Source organism: Carcharodon carcharias, chromosome 15, assembly GCF_017639515.1.
Source record: "Carcharodon carcharias isolate sCarCar2 chromosome 15, sCarCar2.pri, whole genome shotgun sequence".
NCBI lineage: Eukaryota > Metazoa > Chordata > Chondrichthyes > Lamniformes > Lamnidae > Carcharodon > Carcharodon carcharias.
In genome coordinates, this window is record NC_054481.1 from 70,582,503 (window position 1) to 70,607,373 (window position 24,871).

The 24,871-nt window shown below is 44.5% G+C and overlaps 1 protein-coding gene across 1 annotated transcript in view; it reads right to left on the minus strand.

Annotated features, from left to right (window-relative positions):
* snrnp25 (small nuclear ribonucleoprotein 25) overlaps positions 1-24,871 on the minus strand; it is a 54,586-nt gene that overhangs the window by 20,114 nt on the left and 9,601 nt on the right. Inside the window, exon 2 of the mRNA XM_041207235.1 lies at positions 18,838-19,041. Coding sequence (XP_041063169.1) covers positions 18,838-19,020 — 183 coding nt within the window. The 5' untranslated portion in view covers positions 19,021-19,041. The remainder of the gene's footprint in view (positions 1-18,837; positions 19,042-24,871) is intronic.

Consider the following 24,871-nt stretch of genomic DNA (forward strand, 5'->3'; position numbering starts at 1 on the left):
CACCTCACCTCAGGAAAATCAGCAAGTTTCAAGATATCCTCAGTAAGTCAGCATGGCCACTGCATGCACAAAAATGCATTAGAGAGCACTACACCTTCAGAGGGAAAAAATAAAGCTCTACTTCACATAACAAGGTGCTACTTTACTTGCAGTCCTACTTTGGGGACTGATGGAAACTATGGAGGTGTTCTCTATGCTGACTGTCCTGAATGAAAATACAGTAGAATAGGGTTACTGTAGGCTATTCAAAACTTAAAATTCAAGGGAGAATTTCTTCCTTAAAGTTCAAATAAAGTCAACTAGAAATCCTCACGCAACATTTAAATAAAGCAGTGCCATGTTAGCTTCACGATTAATTCACAATCATTTATTATGTCCCACTAAATTTATTAGTAAGGAAAGAACATTTTCTGTTAATATTATGGTCCATATAATGGAACAATGTTGTCCTAATGGCATTTAATCTTCCAAGTTCTGTTAGTTCCATTTTATCAAATTAGAAGATTACACAATTTCTTTATAAAACACTAATAACTGATAAAATGCTAGACTGGATCAATATATCACAAAGGGCGACAAATTGTTCTATATCATTTGACAATAATCAAATCAGACCAGTCAGTATTGGATGTAGTCTGGTTACAAGAAGTTTGCCTTTTATTCTCTATTACTAAGTTATTAACAGCTACTAATAGTGTTTAAGTTTTAAAAAGGTCCCTGAAGGTTTTATTGTAACGGTACATTTAATCTGGGGATTTAATGGCAGCACAAGTGTATTGTAATTGTGGTCAAGATACAAGGTATAAATAAGGAGATGATGGTGGTGTATTATTGTTCACTCAGGGAGTCTGAGTTGCTGTGGCAACATGCTTTTACATGCATGTTGTAGTCTGGAGTTATGGATAGTGACGGTTGGTGGACCAGAAATCTTTCCCACTCTTACTGCTTGTCATTGACATCTGTTGGGAGGATTTGTAAGTTGACATCAACCTGCTTGACTGCATTATGAACACAACTTCATTGCACATCAAGTCCTGGGGCAGGGGGGCATGAACATGGAGCTTCTGGCTCAGAGGCAGGGACACTACCACTGCACCACAAGGCCTCCATGTAAATAAGATGGGGTATGAACACATGCATAAATGCATGGTTGAGAATGATGAAAAACACATGCACCAGTTGCATTATCAGGCATGATTAAAGTGAGTATATGTGAACAGATATTTTAAATTGCACTTTAAATGTTACTTTTTCATAATAATGTGGAAATAGGTACTAGCATTAAATATTTTGGGAATGCATCTGTGTTGCTTTTTAATGGCTGAGTGGTGCAGAACAGGTCATGAAAGTCATGTCTGATTCTGCCCCCTTCTGAAATCAAGGCAAATGAACTTCAAGCAAGAGTCAGTGGGTAGCAATCAGGAGAGTGAGAATGTGGCTGTTAGCCCTCTCCTTAAACTATGGTGCTGAGATCAATTGTAATACTCCTGTCAACCCCAAACCTGTGATCAGCTCAGGACTGAAAATGGAATCTTCCCAGTATGTCTCAGCTACTCAGTAAATTAGTTCATTGATCCATCAGGGAAAATGCAGGTGAATGAGTTGAAATAAGTGTTTATTCTTTTTGTGCAGCGGACTGGATAACTGGGCAGGAATTGAGATATTTGGGGTCTAGATGCCTCCTTTATAATTGAAACAAATAAGGGATTCAAACTCTTTGCATATAGCATTTTATTTTTAAAATATTAGTAAATGGGCCTTTGTGGCACATTTAAATTCAAGAGAAACCTTTTTTGGGATGTGGTTATGATATAGGCCAGAATTTTCCCATCCTGCCTGCAGTGAATTTCGTGGCGGGCGGGAGCAGAGAATCCAGCGGCAGGCAAAAAGTTGCAAATCTGTCATCGTAAAGACAAGTCGCAATTCTCCCGACGGTGTGTTCATGGCGGGCCAGTTATCCTGCCGCCGACTAGCGGCACAAACACCATTTGCTTTCACTAGCATGCCAGAATGCTCATTAAAATAGCTGCTCGCCAGAATCTTGCCATGCCTTCCAATCTTCCAGCGGGAAGTTATGTCGGCCTCAAATCCGTTTGAAACGTGGGGTGTGGGCGTGCACAAGTTGGACTTCAGCTCGCTGGTAACTTCAAGGTGAGTGGAACATACTTGCCAGAGCGCTGCGCCGGTCTCGTTGAGATGAACGCCACTCTATTGGGGCTGTAGGGTCGGACTGCTCCTTCTCTTTGCTTTCGTTGTCCCAAGGAACACCACTGTGCTGTGGTAGTCATGCAGGCCTCTGCTTTCAGAGTCTAGCACTTCAACCGGGGGGGGCACGCTGTGAGGCGAGGATCAAGTTGATGAACACAATGGGGGCAATGGGGAGGGAAGGCTGCGGAATGGCAGTGAGGGGGAAGAGCGAAAACTATGGGAACCTTTCTGGGGTCGCTCTCTAACCTCTTGTTGCCACAGGAGCAAGCAGGAGTCTGCTTCGAAAGAAAGGAAAAATACCTCCTTGCGATGAAGGCCAATGGCTTCATTAGCACTGTTAAAGGGCTACTCAGAACTCAATGGCTTCACGTCACAGTTGCTTCACCTCAACGGTAACATAGAGTAATGTAGAATTTGGGATTGCAGGCAATAGTGAAGAAGGCAAAGCTGTATAATATATGGCATTCCATCAATGAAGGCCTGTCACATGTTCACCAGATGTGACACTCCTAATGGGCCAAAGGGCATGACTGACCATGAGCATCTGATTGGTCATTAATATGCCACATCAGAGATTGGAGCACAGAGATAGGTTGGGTCACTCATCTCAATTAAACCTTAGCATCCCACGCAGGGCTCAAGATGTTACATATCTGCGATGCCATCTTGGTCACCTTGATGTGTGTGCCAGTGTCTCAGGGACAAGGCAGCATCAGTCACCATGCAAGTAGGTCAGGAAAAACTATGGACCCTTACAGTCTCCAAATGTGTCATCCTCTGAGCTTCACTTTCTTGCCCCTTGAATCATTAACGTCTTCGATGTTTCCTTTCAGAGAGAAGGCAAAGCACATATGGATCCAGGACTCAATGCTGCCTTTGTCAGGGTCCTAATGCAATGGAGATGGTGAAGGAGGGAGAGGTGACTCTGTGCACAGCTCCAGCAGAAGGGACACGGTCAAGCGGAGCCAGAGCATGAACTGGAGGGTCAGGGGAGCGTTTCAGACAATGGAAGTCAATCACCAGACCTAGGGGTTTATTGTAGAAGAGTCTCCTATTTAGAAACAAATGAGAGGCAACGCCGTGCACGTCTGCACTTGTCCTGAGATCTGGTACATCACATATGCCACATTCTTTGTGAAGACCTGATGCCACGTGGAGTTGGAGGGTGTCCCCTGCCAGTGGCTTTGAAGGTGATCGTTGCACTCAATTTTTTGGCCTCTGGTTCTTTCCAAGGATCAACAGGGGACCTGTGCAGCATCTCTCAGTCCACAACATAATGATGCATAAAGGATGCCCTTTACAGGAAGGCCCATCATTATGTCCGGTTTGCTCTGGATGACGATAGCCAGGCTGTGAGATTCACCGGCTTCGCCGCCATCTCAGGCTTCCTACGAGTGCAGGGGGCAATAGACTGCACCCATGTGGCTATACGGTCTCCATGGCAGCCGGCCCTAATATTTATAACCCACAAGGGCTACCATTCCATCAATGTACAACTGGTGTGTGATCACCGGAAGCACATACTGCACTTTTGTGTATGGTACCCTGGGAGTTGCCATGACTCCTACATCCTGAGTCACTCCCAGGTGCCTGAGATTTTCGAGTGATTATTACGCCTGCAGGGATAGCTGCTTGGGGATAAGGGGTACCCACTGGTGTGTCATCCTCAAAGTCATTCTGAGGAAAGGCAAAATGCTGCTCACAGATCCACATGCTCCCTTACAGAGTAGACCAAAGGGCTTCTGAAGATGTGCTTCAGATGCTTGGGCTGCTCAGGTGGCTCACTACAATACACTCCCGACAGGGTTTCCCACATCTTCACAATCTGGAAATGCAAAGAGGTGAACCTGTTATTGGACAAGACTGGACAAACCTCTATTTGGACAAACCTCTTATTGCACAAGATAGGAGCTCAGGGTGTTAGGGTTAATGTATTAGTATGGATTGAGGATTAGTTAACACACAGAAGACAGAGAGTCAGGATTAATGGGTCTTGTTTATGTTAGAAAGACATAACTAGTGGAGTGCCACAAGGATCAGTCCTAGGGCCTCAATTATTTACTATCTATATTAATGACTTGGAGGAGGGGGCAGAGTGTGTTGTATCCAAATTTACTGATGATACAAAAATAGGTGGGAGAGCATGTTGTAATGAGGACATAAGGAGTCTGCAAGGGGATATAGATAGGCTGAGTGAGTGGGCAAAAACTTGGCAGATGGAATTTAACGTAGGAAAATGCGAGGTCATGCATTTTGGTAGGAAGAATCAAAAGGCAGACTATATTTAAATGGAGAGAGACTCCAAAAAAATGCATCACAGAGGGGTCTGGATGTTCTTGTGCCTGAAAACACAAGAAATTAACATGCAGGTGCAGCAAGTAATTAAGAAGGCAAATGGAATTTTATCCTGTATTGCTAGGGGGTTGGAGTTTAAAAATAGGGAAGTCTTATTATAAATGTACAGGGTATTGATGAGGCCGCACCTGGAGCACTGTGTACAGTTTTGTCTCCGTATTTAAGAAAGGATATACTGGCATTGGAGGCAGTTCAAAAGAGATTCACTAGGCTGATTCCTGGGATGAAGGGGTTGAATTATCAGGAACGGCTAAACAGGTTAGGCCTTTATTCATTAGAGTTTAGAAGAATGAGGGGTGATTTTATTGAAACGTACAAGATTCTGAGGGGGCTTGACAGGGTAGGTGTTGAGAAGATGTTTCCATTAGTGGGGGAATCTCGAACTAGGGGACATAGTTACAGAATAAGGGGACACTCATTTAAAACTGAGATACGAAGAAATTTCTTCTTGGAGTAGTGAATGCCTGGAATTCTCTACCCCAGAGAGTTGTGGGGGCTAGATCACTGAAAGTATTTAAAGAGGAGGTAGTTGGATTTTTGAAATATTGGGGAGTTGAGGGCTATGAGGAGCTGGCACGAAAGAGGAGTTGAGGCCTGGGGCAGATCAGCCATGATCTCATTGAATGGCGTGGCAGGCTTGAGGGGCTGAATGACCTACTCCTGCTCCTATTTCTTATGTCCTTACATTCTTACCCCTGCCACAGGATGACCTGAAGGAGGATGAGAACTCATCGGAGGATGAAGATCCAGAGGCCCAAGAACCTCACCATTCCGGAAGGAAGACGTGGGAGACGTGGCCGTGATACATTAATCACTGACAGGTTCCAGGAAGAGTAAAGTTAAGTGAAGGAATATGGCCACATCTCTCCTGGCCCTCAATGCCATTTTCTTTCAACTCACGGGATGTCCACCCACTTGCAGTGAGAACGAGTCCCGCTTTCACACTTGCGCGTGACTTGACCTCGGGAATCGCCAGGCCACGATCTTTGCTTTGGTCGGTGGGGCCCTGTGAGTGAGCTCAGTCTGGGAACTGAGAGTCCACTTAGGAACAAGAGCGATGCAAAAGGAGACTTGAAGCCTTCGCCGCCATCTAATGATGCAAACACTGCTGTGACTGAGATATCCACATGCCAAGGGATATCCTCCTCCTGTGCATGTCTTTTCTTCTTTCACTACCACTGAGGAGACACAAACGCCGCTAGATTATCAACACTGATGAGCTGCCCTCACTCAATGGTGTTCCTTGAGGAAAGGTGAGAAACTCTTACGTCACACACTTCCAATAAAGATTTAAACACATCTCCCTGACATCACACAAGGGTGTGGAGACTAATTCAACTGAGGCTGACAACACAGAAATGTGAATCTCACAGTGGGACACTATCACTGAGTGGGAGGAAGGCTAAACCTCAAAATAAGAGGGTTCCAAAGTACAAAATCAACCTTCAGTTGACAGGAACATTCACTTAACCATCAAATGTATTAACAAAAGTGCAATGTATTTACATGTCTAGCACACCTGTGATCTAAAAGTGCCATCAATTTGTCTTAACTTTTTTAACTCTGCCACTACATCTGGGTGCAGCCCCGACATTCACAGCAGAGGTGGAGGCAGCTGCTGACTGCTACGTCCTGATGTCTGTGGTGACCTTGACGGATGTTCTCTGGTGGCCCGAGGCCTGGAGAGCCCTGTCCTGATAAGAGTCACCTGCTCAGGAGCAGAAGCGCCCTCGGTGGCCTGAGCAGCCGGAATGTATGGGGTGACAGGCAGAGGGGGCTGTGAGTGGCTGCACACCCTTGGAGTGTCCTGAGAGGAGGCCCCTGGGGTGTCCGGCTGATGCTCATCCTCCCTGTGGGTGCCCCAGGGCCCCACCCTGACTCCTGCAGGAGCTGGTGCACCCGGAGGGAGGTCAAGGTGCCTGGTCCCCATGTCACCCACATCCTGATGGTGCCCCCCAGGGTGTGTGGCCATGGAGTGCAGGGCCGAGTGTAAATCCAGCAAGAGCTGCTGGACCAAGGTCTCCATGGTGGTCACCAGCCTTCCCATGGTGACCTTAAGGCATTCACATGTCAGAGCCACAACGTCAGACAGAACACAGACGGACTCCTCCATCGTTCACTCTAGTCTGCTGAGTGACTCTCGAATCTCTGCCTGATGTTCTGCCGCCTGTCGTTGCATCTCCAGCATTGAGTTGTCGGCTGCTTCCAGAGGCTCATCATCTGACTCGGACTGAGCGGGTGGCTGGTCTCCAGCAGCCCCCCGAGTGCCAGAGACCTGGGCTGTCCCTGCCTCCGACTGCTGCAGGGACGTGTCAGTGAGGTGTAACCCAGAAAGTGAGCCCAAGCCTAATCTACAGCTGTGCCCATCGACGCGTCTGTCTCTGAGCTGGTGGAGGGTATGTGTGAGTGCCGGGATGGTTCTTCCAGAGTTTTCTCTTCAGGCGTGGTCTGGGGGCTCGCACTGGTGCTGGGCTGGTTTGGGGGCCTCGATCTGCTGGTGCCTAGAAAATAGAAAATGGAGTTTCAGTTAATGAGCTTCAATTAGATAAGTCTGCACATGACTCACTGTGAATGTCAGGATCTGATGAAGTGATGGAGCTGTTATCCATACTGGGTTGGGTGGGAGAGGGTGATCTCCCCATCCCCGCAGGATTGATCCCTGTCCTCCCCAGTCAGTTCAGCTGCAGTTTCCTCAAACTCACTGAGGGCGATGATGTTTGCCGTCCCTCCCCCGGTCTGTGCTCTCTCGCACCTGTTGTGCACCAGCTTGGTCTATATGAAGAAGAAAAAAAGGCAGGTGATGAGGAGGGATGGAGCAGAGGTTGGGTGAGATGCATGTCCCCTGTGTGTGGTGAGCCCTCCCCAGAAGAGCCACAAGATGTGAGCAACATGACAGGTAAGATGGTGGTGATGTGAAGTCTCGTTGAGAGAATGATTGTTGATATCTGTCCCCTGCTAATGGTTGCCTGAGGCCCCTGAAGAGAATAGCTGTTTAAGTGCATGATGCCATCATGAGAGTTTGATATTGGAGGCAGTTGAAGGATGACTTACCCTGGCAGAGCGGATGAGATCATTCATCCTCTTCCTGTACTGGATGGCATTTCGAGCACAGCTGCCAGCTGTGGTGACCTGCTCTGCGACAGTCTCCCAGGCTGGAGAGGTGAGGCTGCTGTGCTTCCTGCAGCCATCCCTGGGATATAGAGCACTTACAATCCTCTGATCAAGGCCTGGTGCATGAAACAGAGTTCTGCCTTCCTGTTCAGGCTCTCAGCCTTTCACTTTTGGCTATCAGACATCCCTGGTGGGCTGGTGAGAGTGAGATTGTGTATTGGATTGGCATTTAAATATGACGCCCAGACCTTCGAAGACACCAGCTGATGGCAGGTGGACGAATCAGCTCCTGACCCGCCAGGTCATTTGGACCAATACGCACCTGAGGCTCGAAGTGCAGAATCAGGCACAAGTTGTCACCATTATGGACAGTGGGCTGGGTACTTATTTAAAACAGAGAGCGGGTGAGCGTGTGGAATTTATTTAAAGCAGAGAGTGAGTGAGCGTGTGGACTTTAAAGCAGAGAGTGGGTGAGCGTGTGGACTTTATTTAAAACAGAGAGCCGGGGCGAGCATGTGGAGTTTATTTAAAACAGAGTGGGGTGAGTGTGTGACCCCATTTAAAACAGAGAGCAGGTGAGTGTGTGGACTTTATTTAAAACAAAGAGCGAGGAGGCTTCATTTAAAAAGAGTGTGGAGAGCAGCTGATTGGCGAGTTGGAATGGTGTGTATTTTTAGTCTTTAGATTAAAATTAAGGTCTCTAGTTAATGTTTAGATCAACAGTCTTTATTTTCTCTTTCTTAAGAATAGTTTGTTAAGTATAAGATTGATAGTGTTGTAAATAATTAATTTTAATAAAGTGTAAAGAGCAGGGATGCTAGAGTAATTAATTAATAAATTAAATATGATAGTGATGGCAGGATGGGTGATGCGTTGCTGCTGCAGCATGTGGGTTCAGCTGGACACCAAGGTGATCCAGAGCAAACACATCTGTAGGATGTGTGTGCAGCTCGAAGAACTTCAGATCTGAGTTAAGGAGCTGGAGTCTGAGCTGCAGACATTGCGCCACATCAAGGAAGGGCATAGTTACCTTGACACTTTGCTGCAGGAGGCGGCCACAGCCCTCAGGTTAGAAAATTTGAATTTGGTCTGTGATCAGGGATTGGAGGGTGCGACTGCAGGTGAGGCAGGTATGGGGATGCAGGGGATAGCATTCGAAGAGCCTCAGCCCCTGCAACTGTCCAACAGTTACGAGGTTCCTGCAAGCTGTGTGGACAAGAGCAAGGACTGCAGGGAGGATGAACAAGCTGACCATGGCACATGGTATAGGGAGCCATTCAAGTAGGGGAGGGGGAAATAGGAATGTAGTAGTGGTAGGGGACAGTATAATTAGGGGGATAGATACTATTCTCTGCAGCCGTGAGAGTGAGTCCTGAAGGCTGTGTTGCCTGCCTGATGGCAGCGTTAAAGACATTTCAGAATCACAGAATCACACAGTGCAGAAGAGGCCCTTCGGCCCATCGAGTCTGCACTGACATGTGAGAAACACTTGTCCTACCTATCTAATCCCATTTACCAGCACTTGGCCCATAGCCTTGAATGTTATGATATGCCAAGTGCTCATCCAGGTACTTTTTAAAGGATGTGAGGCAACCCGCCTCCACCACCCTCCCAGGCAGTGCATTCCAGACCGTCACCACCCTCTGGGTAAAAGAGTTTTTCCTCACATCCCCCCTAAACCTCCTGCCCCTCACCTTGAACCTTGTGTCCCCTCGTGACTGACCCTTCAACTAAGGGAAACAGCTGCTCCCTATCCACCCTGTCCATGCCCCTCATAATCTTGTACACCTGAATCAGGTCGCCCCTCAGTCTTCTCTGCTCCAACAAAATTATCCCAAGTCCATCCAACCTCTCTTCATAACTTAAATGTTTCATTCCAGGCAATATCTTGGTGAATCTCCTCTGCACCCCCTCCAGTGCAATCACATCCTTCCTTTAATGTGGCAACCAGAACTGCACACAGTACTCCAGCTGTGGCCTCACTAAGGTTCTATACAACTCCAACATGACCTCCCTACTTTTGTAATCTATGTTTCAATTGATAAAGGCAAGTGTCCCATATGCCTTTTTCACCGCCCCATTAACATGCCCCTTCGCCTTCAGAGGTCTATGGACACACACGCTAAGGTCCCTTTGTTCCTCAGAACTTCCTAGTGTCATGTCATTCATTGAATACTTCCTTGTCAAATTACTCCTTTCAAAGTGTATCACCTCACACTTTTCGGGTTAAATTCCATCTGCCACTTACCTGCCCATTTGACCATCCCGTCTATATCTTCCTGTAGCCCAAGACACTCAACCTCACTATTAACCACCCAGCCAATCTTTGTGTCATCTGCAAACTTACTAATCCTACCCCCCCACATAGTCATCCATGTCGTTCATAGAAATGACAAATAGTAGTGGACCCAGCACAGATCCCTGTGGTATACCACTGGACACTGGCTTCCAGTCACTAAAGCATCCTTCTATCATCACCCTCTGCCTCCTACAACTAAGCCAATTTTGAATCCACCCTATCAAATTACCCCGTATCACATGTGCATTTGCCTTCTTTATAAGTGTCCCATGTGGGACCTTGTCAAAGGCTTCGCTGAAATCCATATAAACTACATCAACTGCACTACCTTCATCTACACACCTGGTCACCTCCTCAAAAAATTTAATCAAACTTGTTAGGCATGATCTCCCTCTGACAAAGCCATGCTGACTATCCCTGATCAAACCTTGCCTCTCCAAGTAGAGATAGATACTCTCCTTCAGAAATTTCTCCAGTAGTTTACTGACCACTGATGTGAGACTCACTGGCCTGTAGTTCCCTGGCTTATCTCTACAGCCCTTCTTAAATAGCGGAACCACATTAGCTGTTCTCCAGTCTTCTGGCACCTCCCCCATGGCCAGAGGGGAATTAAAAATTTGGGTCAGAGCCCCTGCGATCTCCTCCCTTGCCTCCCTCAGCAGTCTGGGACACAAATCATCCGGACCTGGAGATTTGTCCACTTTTAAGCCTGCCAACACCTCCAAGCCTTGTCACTCCCTATATCAATTTGCTTAAGAACCTCTCTCCCCAAGTTCGATACCTTCATCCTCATTCTCTTGTATGAAGATAGACTTGAAGTATTCATTCAACACTCTAGCGATGTCCTCTGGCTCCACCCATAGATTGGCCCCTTGGTCCCTTATGGGCCCTACTCTTTCCCTGGTTAACCTCTTCCCATTGATATATTTATAGAATATCTTGGGGTTTTCCCTACTTTTACCAGCCAGGGCTTTCTCATATCCCCTCTTTGCTGTCCTAATTGCTTTTTTAAGGTCCATCCTGCACTGTCTGTACTCCACTATTGCCTCAGCTGATTTGCTTCCCTTGTACCTGCTAAAAGCCTCTCTTTTCCTTCTCATCGTAACCTGAATATCTCTGGTCATCCATGGGTCTCTGGGCTTGTTACTCCTTCCTATCACCCTAGAGGGAACATGTTGAGCCTGTACCCTCCCCATTTCCTTTTTAAACACCCCCCCACTGCTCCTCTGTAGATTTCCCCACAAGTAGCTGTTCCCAGTCTACCTTGACCAGATCCTGCCTTATTTTAGCAAAATCCACTCTCCCCCAATTCAAAACATTTTTTTGCAACTTGTCAATTCCTTTGTCCATAACAAATTGTGGTCACTATCACTAAAATGCTCTCCCACCACGACCTCAGCCACCTGTCCAGCTTCATTCCCCAGAATTAGGTCCAGCAATGCACCTTCTCTTGCTGGACTCTCTACATATTGACCTAAAAAGTTCTCCTGTACACATTTCAAGAATTCCATTCCATCCAAGCCCTTAACACTATGTCTATCCCAATTAATGTTGGGAAAGTTGAAATCACCTAATATAATTATCCTACTGTTATTGTTTTTACACACCTCCACAAATTGTGCACGATATTCGCTCCTCAATTTCCTGCTGACTATCTGGGGGTCTATAATAAGCACCTATTAATGGGGTTGTCCTTTAGTTATTCCTAAGCTCTACCCATAAAGCTTCATTCGATGCTCCCTCCAAGATATCATCTCTCCTTATTGCAGTAACTGACTCCTTAACTAATAATGCAATGCCTCCTCCTCTTTTACTCCCTCCCCTGTATCGCCTGAAGATTCTATATCCCGGAATGTTGAGCTGCCAATCCTGTCCTTCCCTCAACCACGTCTCAGTGATGACTACTATATCACAATTCCACATGTCAAACCTCACCCTTAACTCATCCATTTTCCCTGTAATCTAAGTCGATTATAGAAATGACGAATAATAGGGGACACAGATCCCTGTGGTACGCCACTGGACACTGGCTTCCAGTCACTAAAGCATCCTTCTGTCATTACCCTCTGCCTCCTATAACTAAGCCAATTTTGAATCCACACTATCAAATTACCCTGGATCCCATGTGCATTTGCCTTCTTTATAAGTCTCCCATGTGGGACCTTGTCAAAGGCTTTGCTGAAATCTATATAAACTACAACAACTGCACCACCCTCATCTACATACCTGGTCACTTCCTCAAAAATGCAATCAAATTTGTTAGGCATGACCTCCCTCTGACAAAGCCATGCTGACTATCCCTGATCAAACCTTGCCTCTCCAAGTGGAGATAGATTCTCTCCTTCAGAATTTTCTCCAATAGTTTCCTGACCACTGACGTGAGACTCACTGGCCTGTAGTTGCCTTGCTTATCTCTACAACCCTTCTTAAATAGTGGAACCACATTAGCTGTTCTCCAGTCCTCTAGCACCATCCTATGATGCTAGAGGAATTAAAAATTTGGGTCAGAGCCCGTGATCTCCTCCCTTGCCTCCCTCAGCTGTCTGGGTCACAAATCATCTGGACCTGGAGATTTCTCCACTTTTAAGCCTGCCAACAACTCCAATACCTTGTCACTCCCTATATCAATTTGCTCAAGAACCTCACAGCCTCTCTCCCTAAGTTCGATACCTTCATCCTCATTCTCTTGGTTGAAGAGGGATGAGGAATATTCGTTCAACACTCTAGCGATGTCCTCTGGCTCCACCCATAGATTGCCCCCTTGGTCCCTTATGGGCCCTACTCTTTCCCTGGTTATCCTCTTCCCATTGATATACTTATAGAATATCTTGGGGTTTTCCCTACTTTTACCGGCCAGAACTTTCTCATATCCCCTCTTTGCTCTCCTAATTGCTTTCTTAAGGTCCACCTGCACTGTCTGTACTCCACTAATGCCTCCGCTGATTTGCTCCCTTTGTACCTGCTAAAAGCCTCTCTTTTCTTTCTCATCGTATCCTGAATATCCCTGGTCTTCCATGGTTCTCTTATTACTCCTTCCTATAACCATAGAGGGAACAGGTTGAGCCTGTACCCTCCCCATTTCCTCTTTGAACACCCCCCACTGCTCCTCTGTAGATTTCCCCACAAGTAGCTGTTCCCAGTCTACCTTGGCGAGATCCTGCCTTATTTTACTAAAATCCACTTTCCCCCAATCCAAAACATTTTTTTGCAACTTGTCTATTTCTTTGTCCATAACATGCTTATATTGTACCATGTTGTGATCACTATCACTAAAATGCTCCCCCACCACCACCTCAACCACCTGTCCAGCTTCATTCCCTGAGAATTAGGTCCAGCATTGCGCTATCCCTTGTTGTACCCTCTACATATAGATCTAAAAAGTTCTCCTGTACACATTTCAAGAAATCCACTCCATCCAAGCCCTTAACACTATGTCTATCCCAATTAATGTTGGGAAAGTTGAAATCACTTAATATAATTACCCTACTGTTATTGTTTTTACACACCTCCGCAAATTGTACACATATTTGCTCCTCAATTTCCCGCTGACTATCTGGGGGTCTATAATAAACACCTAACAATGTGGCTATCCCTTTTTTATTTCTAAGCTCTACCCACAAAGCTTCATTCGATGCCCCCTCCAAGATATCATCTCTCCTTACTGCAGTAGCTGACTCCTTAACTAATAATGCAATGCCTCCTCCTCTTTTACCCCTTCCCCTGTCTCACCTGAAGATTCTATATCCCAGAATGTTGCACTGCCAATCCTGACCTTCCCTCAAACAAATCTCAGTGATGGCTACTATATCACAATACCACGTGTCAATCCTCTCCCTTAACTCGTCCGCTTTGCCTGTAATACTCCTGGCATTTGGAGGCCATCCAGTCTTGCCTTACTCCCTTGAAACTTAATGCAGCTGTACTCACTCTGACTTGATTGTTTTCCTGTATTATGATGTGCCCCTATTCTGCTAACATTCTGTGTCCCCTCCCCCTGCCAAATTAGTTTAAACTCCTCCCAACAGCATCGCCTCAGGGCTGGAGTGGAACTTGGGGTGGGCAGGGAGGGATCCAGTTGTTGTCATCCACGTTGATACCAATGACGTTGATAGGACTAGAAAGGATATTCTGCTGAAAGAATTTGAACGGTTAGGAGCTAAATTAAAAAAGCAGAACCTACAATGATTAGTAATCTCAGGATTACTACCTGAACCATGGGCAAACTGGCCTGGGGTAAATAAAGTCAAAGAGTTAAATGTGTGGCTCAAAGATTGTTGTGGGAGGAATGGGTTTCAGTTCATGGGGCACTGGCATCAATACTGTGGTAGAAGGGAGCTGTTCCGATGGGATGGGCTTCACTTGAATCATGCTGGGACCACTGTCTTGGCGAATCGAATAACTAAAGCAGTAGAGAGGGCTTTAAACTAAATAGATGGGGGGAGGATTCTGGAGAGGGGATAAGTAGGCCTACAAAGCAAAACGATATGGCAGCAATACAGGGCAACTACTTAGGTAATGATACCCAGAGTGTGACAGGAAGAGACAGAGTGTACAAACATTAAAAATGCAGCAAATAGGGTCAAAGGGAGAAAAAATGGTAAAAAGGCAAAATTAATGGCTCTTTACTTAAATGCATGCAGTATTCAGAACAAAACAAATGAATTAATGGCACAAATAGAGGTTAATGGGTATGAGCTTGTAACCATGTCTCCGTAATGGTTATAAGGAGATCAAAGCTGGGAACTAAATATTCAAGGGTTTGTGACTTTTTGAAAGGACAGACAGGAAGGAAAGGGTAGCGGGGTAGCTTTTTAGTACAAGATGGAATAAGTATGATAACAAGAAACGATCTTGGATCAGAAGATGTGGAATCCATATGGATGGAGGTAAGGAATGACAAGGGGAAAAAGGCTCTGGTGGGTGTAGTCTATAGGCCTCCTAACAGTAGCTATACTGTAGGACAGAGAATAAATCATGAGATAATGAGGGCATGTCGATTGGGAAAATCAAATTGGCAGAGGTAGCCATGAGCAAGAATTCATAGAGTGTATTCGGGGACTGTTTCCTAGAACAATATGTTGTGGATCCAACCATGGATCAGGCTATTTTGGATCTGGTAATGTGTAATGAGGCAGGTTTAATAAATTATCTCAGAGCAAAAGATCCCCGAGGCAACAGTGATCATAATATGGTGGAACTTGGCAATCAGTTTGAGAGTGAGAAGCTTAGAGTCATAGAGGTCTACAGCACAGAAAAAGGCCCTTCGGCCCATCAAGTCTGCACCAGTCAAACAAGTACCTAACTATTCTAATCCCATTTTCCAGCACTAGGGCCATAGCCTTGTATGCCATGGCATCGCAAGTGCACATCCAAATACCTCTTAAATGTTATGAGGGTTTCTGCCTCTACCACCCTTTCAGACAGTGAGTTCCAGATTCCCACCACCCTCTGGGTGAAAAAATTCTTCCTCACATCCCCTCTAAACCTCCTGCCCCTTACCTTAAATCTATGCCTCCTGGTTATTGACCCCTCCACCAAGGGGAAAAGTTCCTTCCTGTCTATCCTACCTATGCCCCTCATAATTTTATACACCTCAATCATGTCCCCCCTCAATCTCCTCTGCTTTAGGGAAAATAACCCCAATCTATCCAATCTCTCCTCATAACTAAAACTCTCCAGCCCAGGCAACATCTGGTAAATCTCCTCTGCACTGTCTCTGGTGCAATCACATCCTTCCTATAATGCTGATTCCAGAACGCCTAACCAGCGTTTTATACAGTTCCAGTATAACCTCCCTGCTCTTATATTCTATGCCTCGGCTAATAAAGGTAAATATCCCATATGCCTTCTTAACCAACTTATCTATCTGTCCCACTACCTTAAGGGACTGGTGGACATGCACACCAAGGTCCCTCTGATCCAAGGTACCAAGGTACTTCCCAGGGTCCTACCATTCATTGTGTATTCCTGTGCCTTGTTTGTTCTGCCCAAGTGCATCACCTCACACTTATCCGGATTAAATTCCATTTGCCACTGATCAGCCCATCTGACCAGCCCGTTTATATCCTCCTGTAATCTAAGGCTATCATCCTCACTATTTACCACCCCACCAATTTTTGTGGAAACAACTGTGCTAAACTTAAAAAAGGGCAATTACAAAGGAACGAGGGCAGTGTTGGCTGGGGTGGACTGGGAAAGGAATTTAGCAGAAAAGACATTTAGGAAAATAGTTCATGACTCACAACAAAGATATATCCCAGTGAGGAAGAAGGATTGTAGGAACAATCCTACAATGGTTAACCAAGAAAGTTAAGGATAGTATCAAAGTGAAAGAAAAAACATACAATGTGGCAAAGATTAGTGGTAAACCAGAAGATTAGGAAAGTTTTAAAAACCAACAGAAGATGACCAAAAAAAAGAGGGAGAAAATAAACTTTGAGTGTAAACTAGTAAGCAATATAAAAATGGACAGTAAGAGCTTCTTTAAATATACAAAAAGGAAGAGAGAGGCCAAAGTCAATATAGGCCCCTTAGAGAATGAGGCTGGGGAAATAATAATGGGGAACCAGGAAATGGCAGAGGAATTGAATAAATAATGTGCATTACTGTAGAAGACACTAATAGCATACCAAAAATACTAAATAATCATGGAGCAAAAGAGAAATAAATACAATAACTATCACTAGAGAAAAAGTACTAGGGAAATTAATGAGGGTAAAGGTGGATAAGTCACCTGGACCTGATGGGCTGCATCCTGGGATATCAAACGAAGTAGCTGCAGAGATAGCGGATGCACTGGTAGTAATTGTCCAGGAATCCTTAGATTCTGGAAAAGTCCCAGAGGATTGGAAAACTGCCAATGTAACACACTTATTCAAAAAGGAAGGGAGATAAAAATCAGGTAACTATAGGCCAGTTAGCTTAACATCTGTCATTGGGAAAATGTTAGTCTCTTATAAAGGATGTAAGAGCAGAGCATTTAGAAACACATAATTTAATCAAGCAGTCAGCATGGCTTCATGAAGGGGAAATCATGCCTGACAAATTTAGTAGAATTCTTTAAGGAGGTAACAAGCAGGATAGATAAACTGGAACCAATGAATGTAATATATTTGGATTTCCAAAAGGCATTTGAAAAGGTAGCACACATAAGGCTACTTAATAAGATAAGTGTCCATGGTGTTGGGATAGTATAGTAGCATGGATAGAGGATTGGCTAACTAATAGAAGACAGAGAGTTGGGATACGGGGACATTTTCAGGATGGCAACCTGTAACTAGTGGAATGCCACAAGGATCAGTGCTGGGGCCACAATTATTTACAATATATATTGATAATTCGAATGACGGAAATGAATGTATTATTGCCAAGTTTGCGGATGACACAAAAATAGGTGGGAAGGCAAGTGGTGAGGGTGACACAAAGAATCACACAGGGATATAGACAGGTTAAGTGAGTGGGCAAAAACGTGGCAAATGGAATATAATGAGGGAAAATGTGAGGGTGTGCACTTTGGCAGGAAGAACAGAGGAGCTGAATATTACTTAAATGGAGAAAGACTGAAGAAAGCTGCAGCACAGAGGGATTTGGGGATCCTTGTGCATGAATCCCAAAAAGCAAGCACACAAGTTCAGCAGGTAATAGGGAAGGCAAACGGAATGTTGGCCTTTATTTCAAAGAGAATCGAGTATAAAAATAGGGAAGTCTTGCTAAAACTATACAAGGCACTAGTTAGACCACATCTAGAAAACTGTGAACAGTTTTGGTCCCCTTATCTAAGGAAAGATATACTGGCATTGGAGGTAATCTAGAGAAGGTTCACTCAGTTGATCCTGGGGATGGGGGGATTTTCTTATGAGGAGAGGTTGAGTAGGTTAGGACTATATTCACTGGAGTTTAGAAGAATGATAGGCAACCTTATTGAAACATATAAGATTCTTAGGGGGCTTGACAGGGTAGATGCTGAGAGGTTGTTTTCCCTTTTGGGGGAGTCTAGAACCAGTGGGCATAATCTCAGATTAAAGGGTCGCCCATTTAAAACAGAGATGGAGGAATTTCTTCTCTCAGAGAGTAGTGAATCTGTGGAATTCTTTACTGCAGAGGGCTGTAGAGGCTGGGTCGTTAAGTATATTCAAGGCTGAGATAGACAGCTTTTTAATCAGTAAGGGAATCAAGGGTTATGGGGGAAAAGGCAGGAAAGTGGAGTTGAGGATTATCAGGTCAGCCATTATCTCAACACGATATCCTTGGAGTCAGCACCGGAGCCACAGAGATCGAACTCAAGGCGGCATACTGCAAATTGGCTAAAGAATACCATCCGGATAAAAATCCAAACGCTGGAAACAAGTTTAAAGAAATAAGCTTTGCATATGATGTTTTATCAAATCCAGAGAAGCGTGAACTTCATGATCGAATGGCTGAGGAGACTTGATGGGCTGAATGGCCTACTTTTGCTCCTACTTCTTATGGTACTATTTCTCAATTGCATTTTCTAAGAAGGTTTTTTTCTTCATTCTTCATATATATCTAAAATTATATGCAAATTATAAATGGTTTCTGCTAGTGCTGACCTTTACATTTAATATGATTGCTAATCTATACAAAAGTTCTAAGAAGAAAGTGTTTCCCAATGTTTAGTTAAAACTATTCTGAGTAGATTATATCAAAAGTTTATAACCTTCACAAAGATTACAGGCACAAAGATACGTTGCTGCAGTTCTTAATGAGTCAGAATAAGATTTTCATTGATCAAGCAGTGTTTACCTTCATTTATATTAAACATTGTCACAAATAAAATATGATTACAGTATTATGTATGCACAAATGTTAGGATTAAAATGAAACAAAGAACTAATCCTACACACCTGAATAGGCAGATCACACAGCAAAGGATCCTGGACTATCATGGCCAGACCTTCCTGAAACAGGTCCAAGATTTCTGCATGCGACAACTCTTCCTCCTCTTCTGCAGCTTTTTCCTGATTGTCTACTGCAAAACTTTCACCCTCCTTAATGGAGGGCGATTCCTTTTTAATGTCTTCAGTCATCTCCAAACAGTAAATCTTTAACTGGAATTTAAGAGAGAATTGGATTATTATCTGAAAAGGAAGAATCTGCAGGGTTACAGGGAGAGGGCAGGGAGTGACACTAGGTAAATTGCTCCTTCAGAGACCCAGTACAAACACAGCAGGCCGAATGGCCTCCTTCTATGCTGTATCCATTTTGTGATTCTTTGAATTAGAATAATGTATACAAAGTCAATGCTTTTGGATATAACCTTCAAGTAACATTTTCCAAATAACCACAAAATACAATTCAATTCTTGCTTCCATAAAATATGTCACTTTTTTTAACTTCATAAACATTAATGACGTACAGTAAGTTTTAAAAAGCATTAAAAGTTTCCACTTATAACAAATGACAGTCTTCAGCCAATTCGATTCACACCACATTACATCAAAAAATGGCAGAGTGCAATGGGCACAAACAAGGCTATGGACTCCAGTAATGTCTCATCTATAGACCTGTGCTTCAAAACTAGCCAAGCTAGTGCTGGAACCCTCCCAGTAATGTGGAAAACCGCTTTGGTTTAAAAAAGATGGAAACTTAAAACAGCTGCCAAAATGGCAGCATTTTTCATCAAAATCATCACACAAAAGCTAACAAAAATCTTCTTTAACACAGGCTGGGCCAGGATCCAAAGCGTGAATATCTAGGTATTATATTTGACCCTACCTTGACTATGAAGGAACATCATATCAAGAGCTCACTGAAATTAAGACAAGAAACAACTTGATCAGCAAACCAGCAGGTTGAAGTGGGGGAGCCAACACAGAGCCACCAATTCTCTGGGCTTGTCTTATATTAATCTATAGCATTGTGTGGGATGTGGGTATCGCTGGCTAGGCCGGCATTTTATTGCCCATCCCTAATTGCCCTTGCTCAGATGGCATTTAAGAATCAACCTCATTGCTGGTGTGGGTCCAGAGACACATGTAGGCCAGACCAGATAAGGACAGCAGGCTTCCTTTCCTAAAGGACTGTCATGACTGTCAGCCCCTGAAACCCTCAACCCCACTCACCCCTCATGCCTCTTCACATCTCCCATGTTTCCTCCATGCCTTCCATGCTCCCTCATATCACCAATACCCCTTACAAGTCCTCATACCTTCCATGCCCCCTCCATGTTCCCTGATATTTCCCAAGCTATTGTCCATAACCTGTCATATCTCCCATACCCCCATCATTCCGCCCATCTCTGTCATGCCCCCCATGTATCCCCCATACCTACTCTCCCAGTGTCCAGTACAGAACCAAAGAGTCATTTGCAAGGCTGACAAGTCTTTGAAATGTTCGTGAAACAGGCACAATAAGCACGGACGCTTTGAAAATCTACTGTGAAAAAACTACTCAGCTTCTGATGTCCAAAAAATTGTCAATCAACGACAGTTATTCATGAGATCAATGACAAAAAGCTATTGTCCATTTTAAACCACTTAACCTTGTGTAAATAAACGTTTAGGCATTGAAAAACCATGCAGAAGGAATAACCTATTACAAAGGTAACAAACATGTCAATTAAACAAAGCTTGCACTCCCATGAGCAACTGTGTCAACATTGCCTGCTGGGCTAAGTGCTTTATCTACTCTTGGAGCTCAGCCAAGCATAAATAATGCGGCCATCTGTGCTCCCTGCTTCTGTGGGTACAGTTGCCTGATGGCCTCATTATGTATGCTTGGGTGAGCTCCAAGAATCACTAATCCACTTAGCTCAATAGGCAATGTTGACACAGTTGCACAGGGGAGTGCACATTTTGTTTGATTGATATCTTTGCCACCTTGTAATAAGTTATTTTATTATTAGGTCTGGTTTTTCAATGCCTGTGTGTTTACTTACACAAGATTAAGGGGTGTGAAGCAGATAATAGCTTTTTATCATTGATCCTAAGAATGGCTATGGTTGGGATAATGAGCTTATCCTATGGAGAAAGGTTGAACAGATTGTGCCTATACCCACTGGAGTTTAGAAGAATCAGATGTGATCTTATTGAAACATATAACATCCTAAGGGGATTTAATAGGGTGGATATTTGGAGGATATTTCCTCTTGTGGGGCAGAATAAAACGAGGAGACAAAGTTTAAGAATAAGAGGTCTCCCTCTTAAATTCATAGATGTTTACAGCACAGAAGGAGGCCATTCAGCCCATTGTGTCTGCATCGATCAACAAAGATCTGACTACATTTTCCAGCACTTGGCCCATAGCCCTGGAGGTTATGGCAAAGCAAGTGAATATCTAAATAGTTCATAAACATTACAAGAGTTTCTGACTCAACCACCCTTTTAGGCAGAGAGTTCCAGACTCCCACCACCCTCTGGGTGAAAACATTTCTCCTCGTCCCCTCTTAGCCTTCTATCTCTTACCTTAAATCTATGCCTCCTGGTTATTGACTCCTCTGCTAATGGAGAAAGTGTCTTCCTATCCACCCCAGCTATGCCTCTCATAGTCTTATAAGGTTCTATCAGGTCCCCTCTCAACCTTTGCTGCTCCAAGGAAAACAACCCCAGCCTATCCAATCTTTCCTCATAGTTAAGACCCTCCAGCCGAGGCAGCATCCTGGTAAACCTCCACTGCACCCTCTCCATTGCAATCACATCCTTCCTATAATGTGGTGACCAGAACTGCACAAAGCACTAGAGTTGCGGCCTAACCAGCATTTTATACTGTTCCAGCATAACCTCCCTGCTCTTGTAACCTCTGCCTTGGCTAATAAAGGCAAGTATCCCATATGCCTTCTGAGCCACCTTAACTATCTGCCCTGCCACCAGTAGGGATCTGTGGATATGCACACCAAGGTCCCTCTGACCTTCAGTACTTTCCAGGGTCCTACCATTCATGGTGTAATCCCTTGCCTTGTTAACTCTCCCCAAGTACATTACCTCACATTTTTCCGGGTTGAATTCCATTTGCCACTGCTTTACTCACCTGACCAGTCAATTGATATCCTCCTACAGCTTACGCTATCCTCCTCACTATTTACAGAAACATCCCTCTACCATCACCCTCTGCTTCCTGCCTCTCAGCCAATTTTGGATCCAACGTGCCACTTTGCCTTGGATCCCATGGGCTCTTATTTTCTTGACCAGTCTGCCATGAGGGACCTTATCAAAAGCCTTGTTAAAGTCCATGCAGACCACATCAAATACATTTCCCTCATCAACACTCCTGGTTACCTCCTCAAAAAATTCCATCAAATTTGTCAAACATGACCTTCCCTTAGTAAATCCATGCTGACTATCCCTGATTAATCCGTGTCTCTCCAAGTACAGATATATTCTGTCCCTCAGAATTCTTTCTAGTAACTTCCCCACCACCAAGGTTAGACTGACTGACCTGTAATTTCCTGGTCTATTCTTTCCTCCTTTTTTTAATAATGGGACAACGTTAGCAGTCCTCCAGTCCTCTGGTACCTCACCTGGCCCGAGAGGATTTGAAAATTACTGCCAAGGCCCCTAATATCTCTTCCCTTGCCTCCCTCAACAGCCTGGGATACATCTCATCTGGGCTTATGGATTTACTCACTTTTAAAGCCGCTAAATCTGCTAGTACCTCTTCTCTCTCTATGTTAATTTCCTCTAATATTTCACAGTCTACCACCCTGATGTCTATACCTGCATTATCCTTTTCCATTGTGAAGACTAACACAAAGAATTCATTGAGGACTGTACTCACATCTTCTGGGTCCAGCATTTTATACAGTTTCTGACTCAACCACCCTTTCAGGCAGAGAGTTCCAGACTCCCACCACCCACTGGGTGAAAACATTTCTCCTCGTCCCCTCTTAGCCTTCTATCTCTTACCTTAAATCTATGCCTCCTGGTTATTGACTCTTCTGCTAATGGAGAAAGTGTCTTCCTATCCACCCCAGCTATGCCTCTCATAGTCTTATATGGTTCTATCAGGTCCCCTCTCAACCTTTGCTGCTCCAAGAAAAACAACCCCAACCTATTCAATCTTTCCTCATAGTTAAGACCCCCCAGCCAAGGCAGCATCCTGGTAAACCTCCACTGCACCCTCTCCATTGCAATCACATCCTTCCTATAATGTGGTGACCAGAACTGCACGATTACCTTTATGGTCCCTAAATAGCCCTACTCTTTCCCTAGTTATTCTCTTGCTCTTTACATATTTAAAAAACTCCTTTGGGTTTTCCTTTCTTCTACCCACCAATGATTTCTCAGGGACTTTCTTAGCTTTTCTAATTTCCTTCTTAAGGTCCCACCGCACTTTTTATAGTCCTCTAGGGACTCTGCTGTATTGAGCCCTTGGTATCTGCCATAAGCTTCTCTTTTTTCCTTAATCCTAATCTTTAAATTCCTTAACATCCAGGATTCTCCGGACTTGCTCCACTATTTTGTCTTTACGGGAACATATTTGCCCTGTATTCTCGCTATTTCCTCCTTGAATGCTTCCCACTGCTCTGCCACAGTTTTATCTGCAAGTAGCTGCTCCCCGTAACCTGGGCCAAATCGTATCTCATCTTAGTAAAATTAGCCTTTCTCCAGTTTAGAACTTTTATTCCCGGCCCAACCTTATCCTTTTCCATAATTATCCTAAATCTAACTGAGTTATGGTCACTATCTACAAAATGCTTCCCTACTGATACACCTTCCCGGGCTCATTCCCAAATATTAGGTCCAGAACTTCCCCCTCCCTTGTTGGGCTGTCTACGTACTGGCTAAAAAAGTTCTCTTGGACGCAACTTAAGAATTTTGCTCCCTCCCTGCCTTGCACACTAAAACTATCCCAGTTAATATCCGGGTAGTTATAATCCCCTGCTATTCCTACTATTACTGCCCTAATATTCTTACACTTCTCTGAAATTTGATTACATATTTGATCCTCTATCTCTCCCTGACTGTTTTGGGGGGCTAAAGTACACATCCAACTGCGTGCTTGCCCCTTTTGTGTTTTTTACTTCTAGCCACATGGCCTCATTTGATGATCCTTCCAATAGATCATCCCTCTTCACTGCTATAATTGATTCCTTGATCAATATTGCGAATCCTCTCCTCTTCTATTCCCCCTCTCTACCTCGTCTGAATACCCTATAACCAGGAATGTTGAGCTGCCAATCCTGCCCTTCTTATAACCAAGACTCGGTCATAGCTATGATATCATACTCCCACGTGCCTATCTGTGCCCTCAGCTCATCTGTCTTATTCCTCAGGCTCTTTGCATTAAAATATATTCCATTTAGCCTTGCTAAACTCACATCTTTCTTATCTAGCCTACATTCTCTCTGCCTTCCAAACTTAAGATAGAGATGAGATTTTTTTTTCTCTAGGAGGGTTGTTAGTCTGTGGAATTCTCTTTCCCAGCAAGCATTGGGGGCTGGAACTTTAAATTTACTCAAGGCTGAGTTAGACAGAATTTTTGATAGTCAAGCAGGTCAAGGTTTATGCGGGGCAGACAGGGAAGTGGAGTTCAGACCGCAACCATATTGGCCATGATCTTACTGAATGGCAGTGCAGCTTCATAGGACCGAATGGAGAAAGTCTGTGTGGGCCCGCTAACTGCACCCTTATACCATTCTGGAGATAATTGCCAGAAACAAGAATAGGGGCAAGAATCCCACTATCCGTTCCCACCGGATTTTTAAATGCCTCCCGACCCGGCCCAATTCCACATTAAACTGGGCGTTAGGCTAGCACACATGATTTGACAGTCTAGGTCAAGTTTGTTCAAACCCTGGTTTGTGGGCCAAATCTGGCCCACCATACCTGTCTATCCTGGCCCACCATACCTGTCTATCCTGGCCCGCCTTACCTCTCTGTCCTGGCCCGCCTTACCTCTCTGTCCTGGCCCGCCTTACCTCTCTGTCCTGGCCCGCCTTAC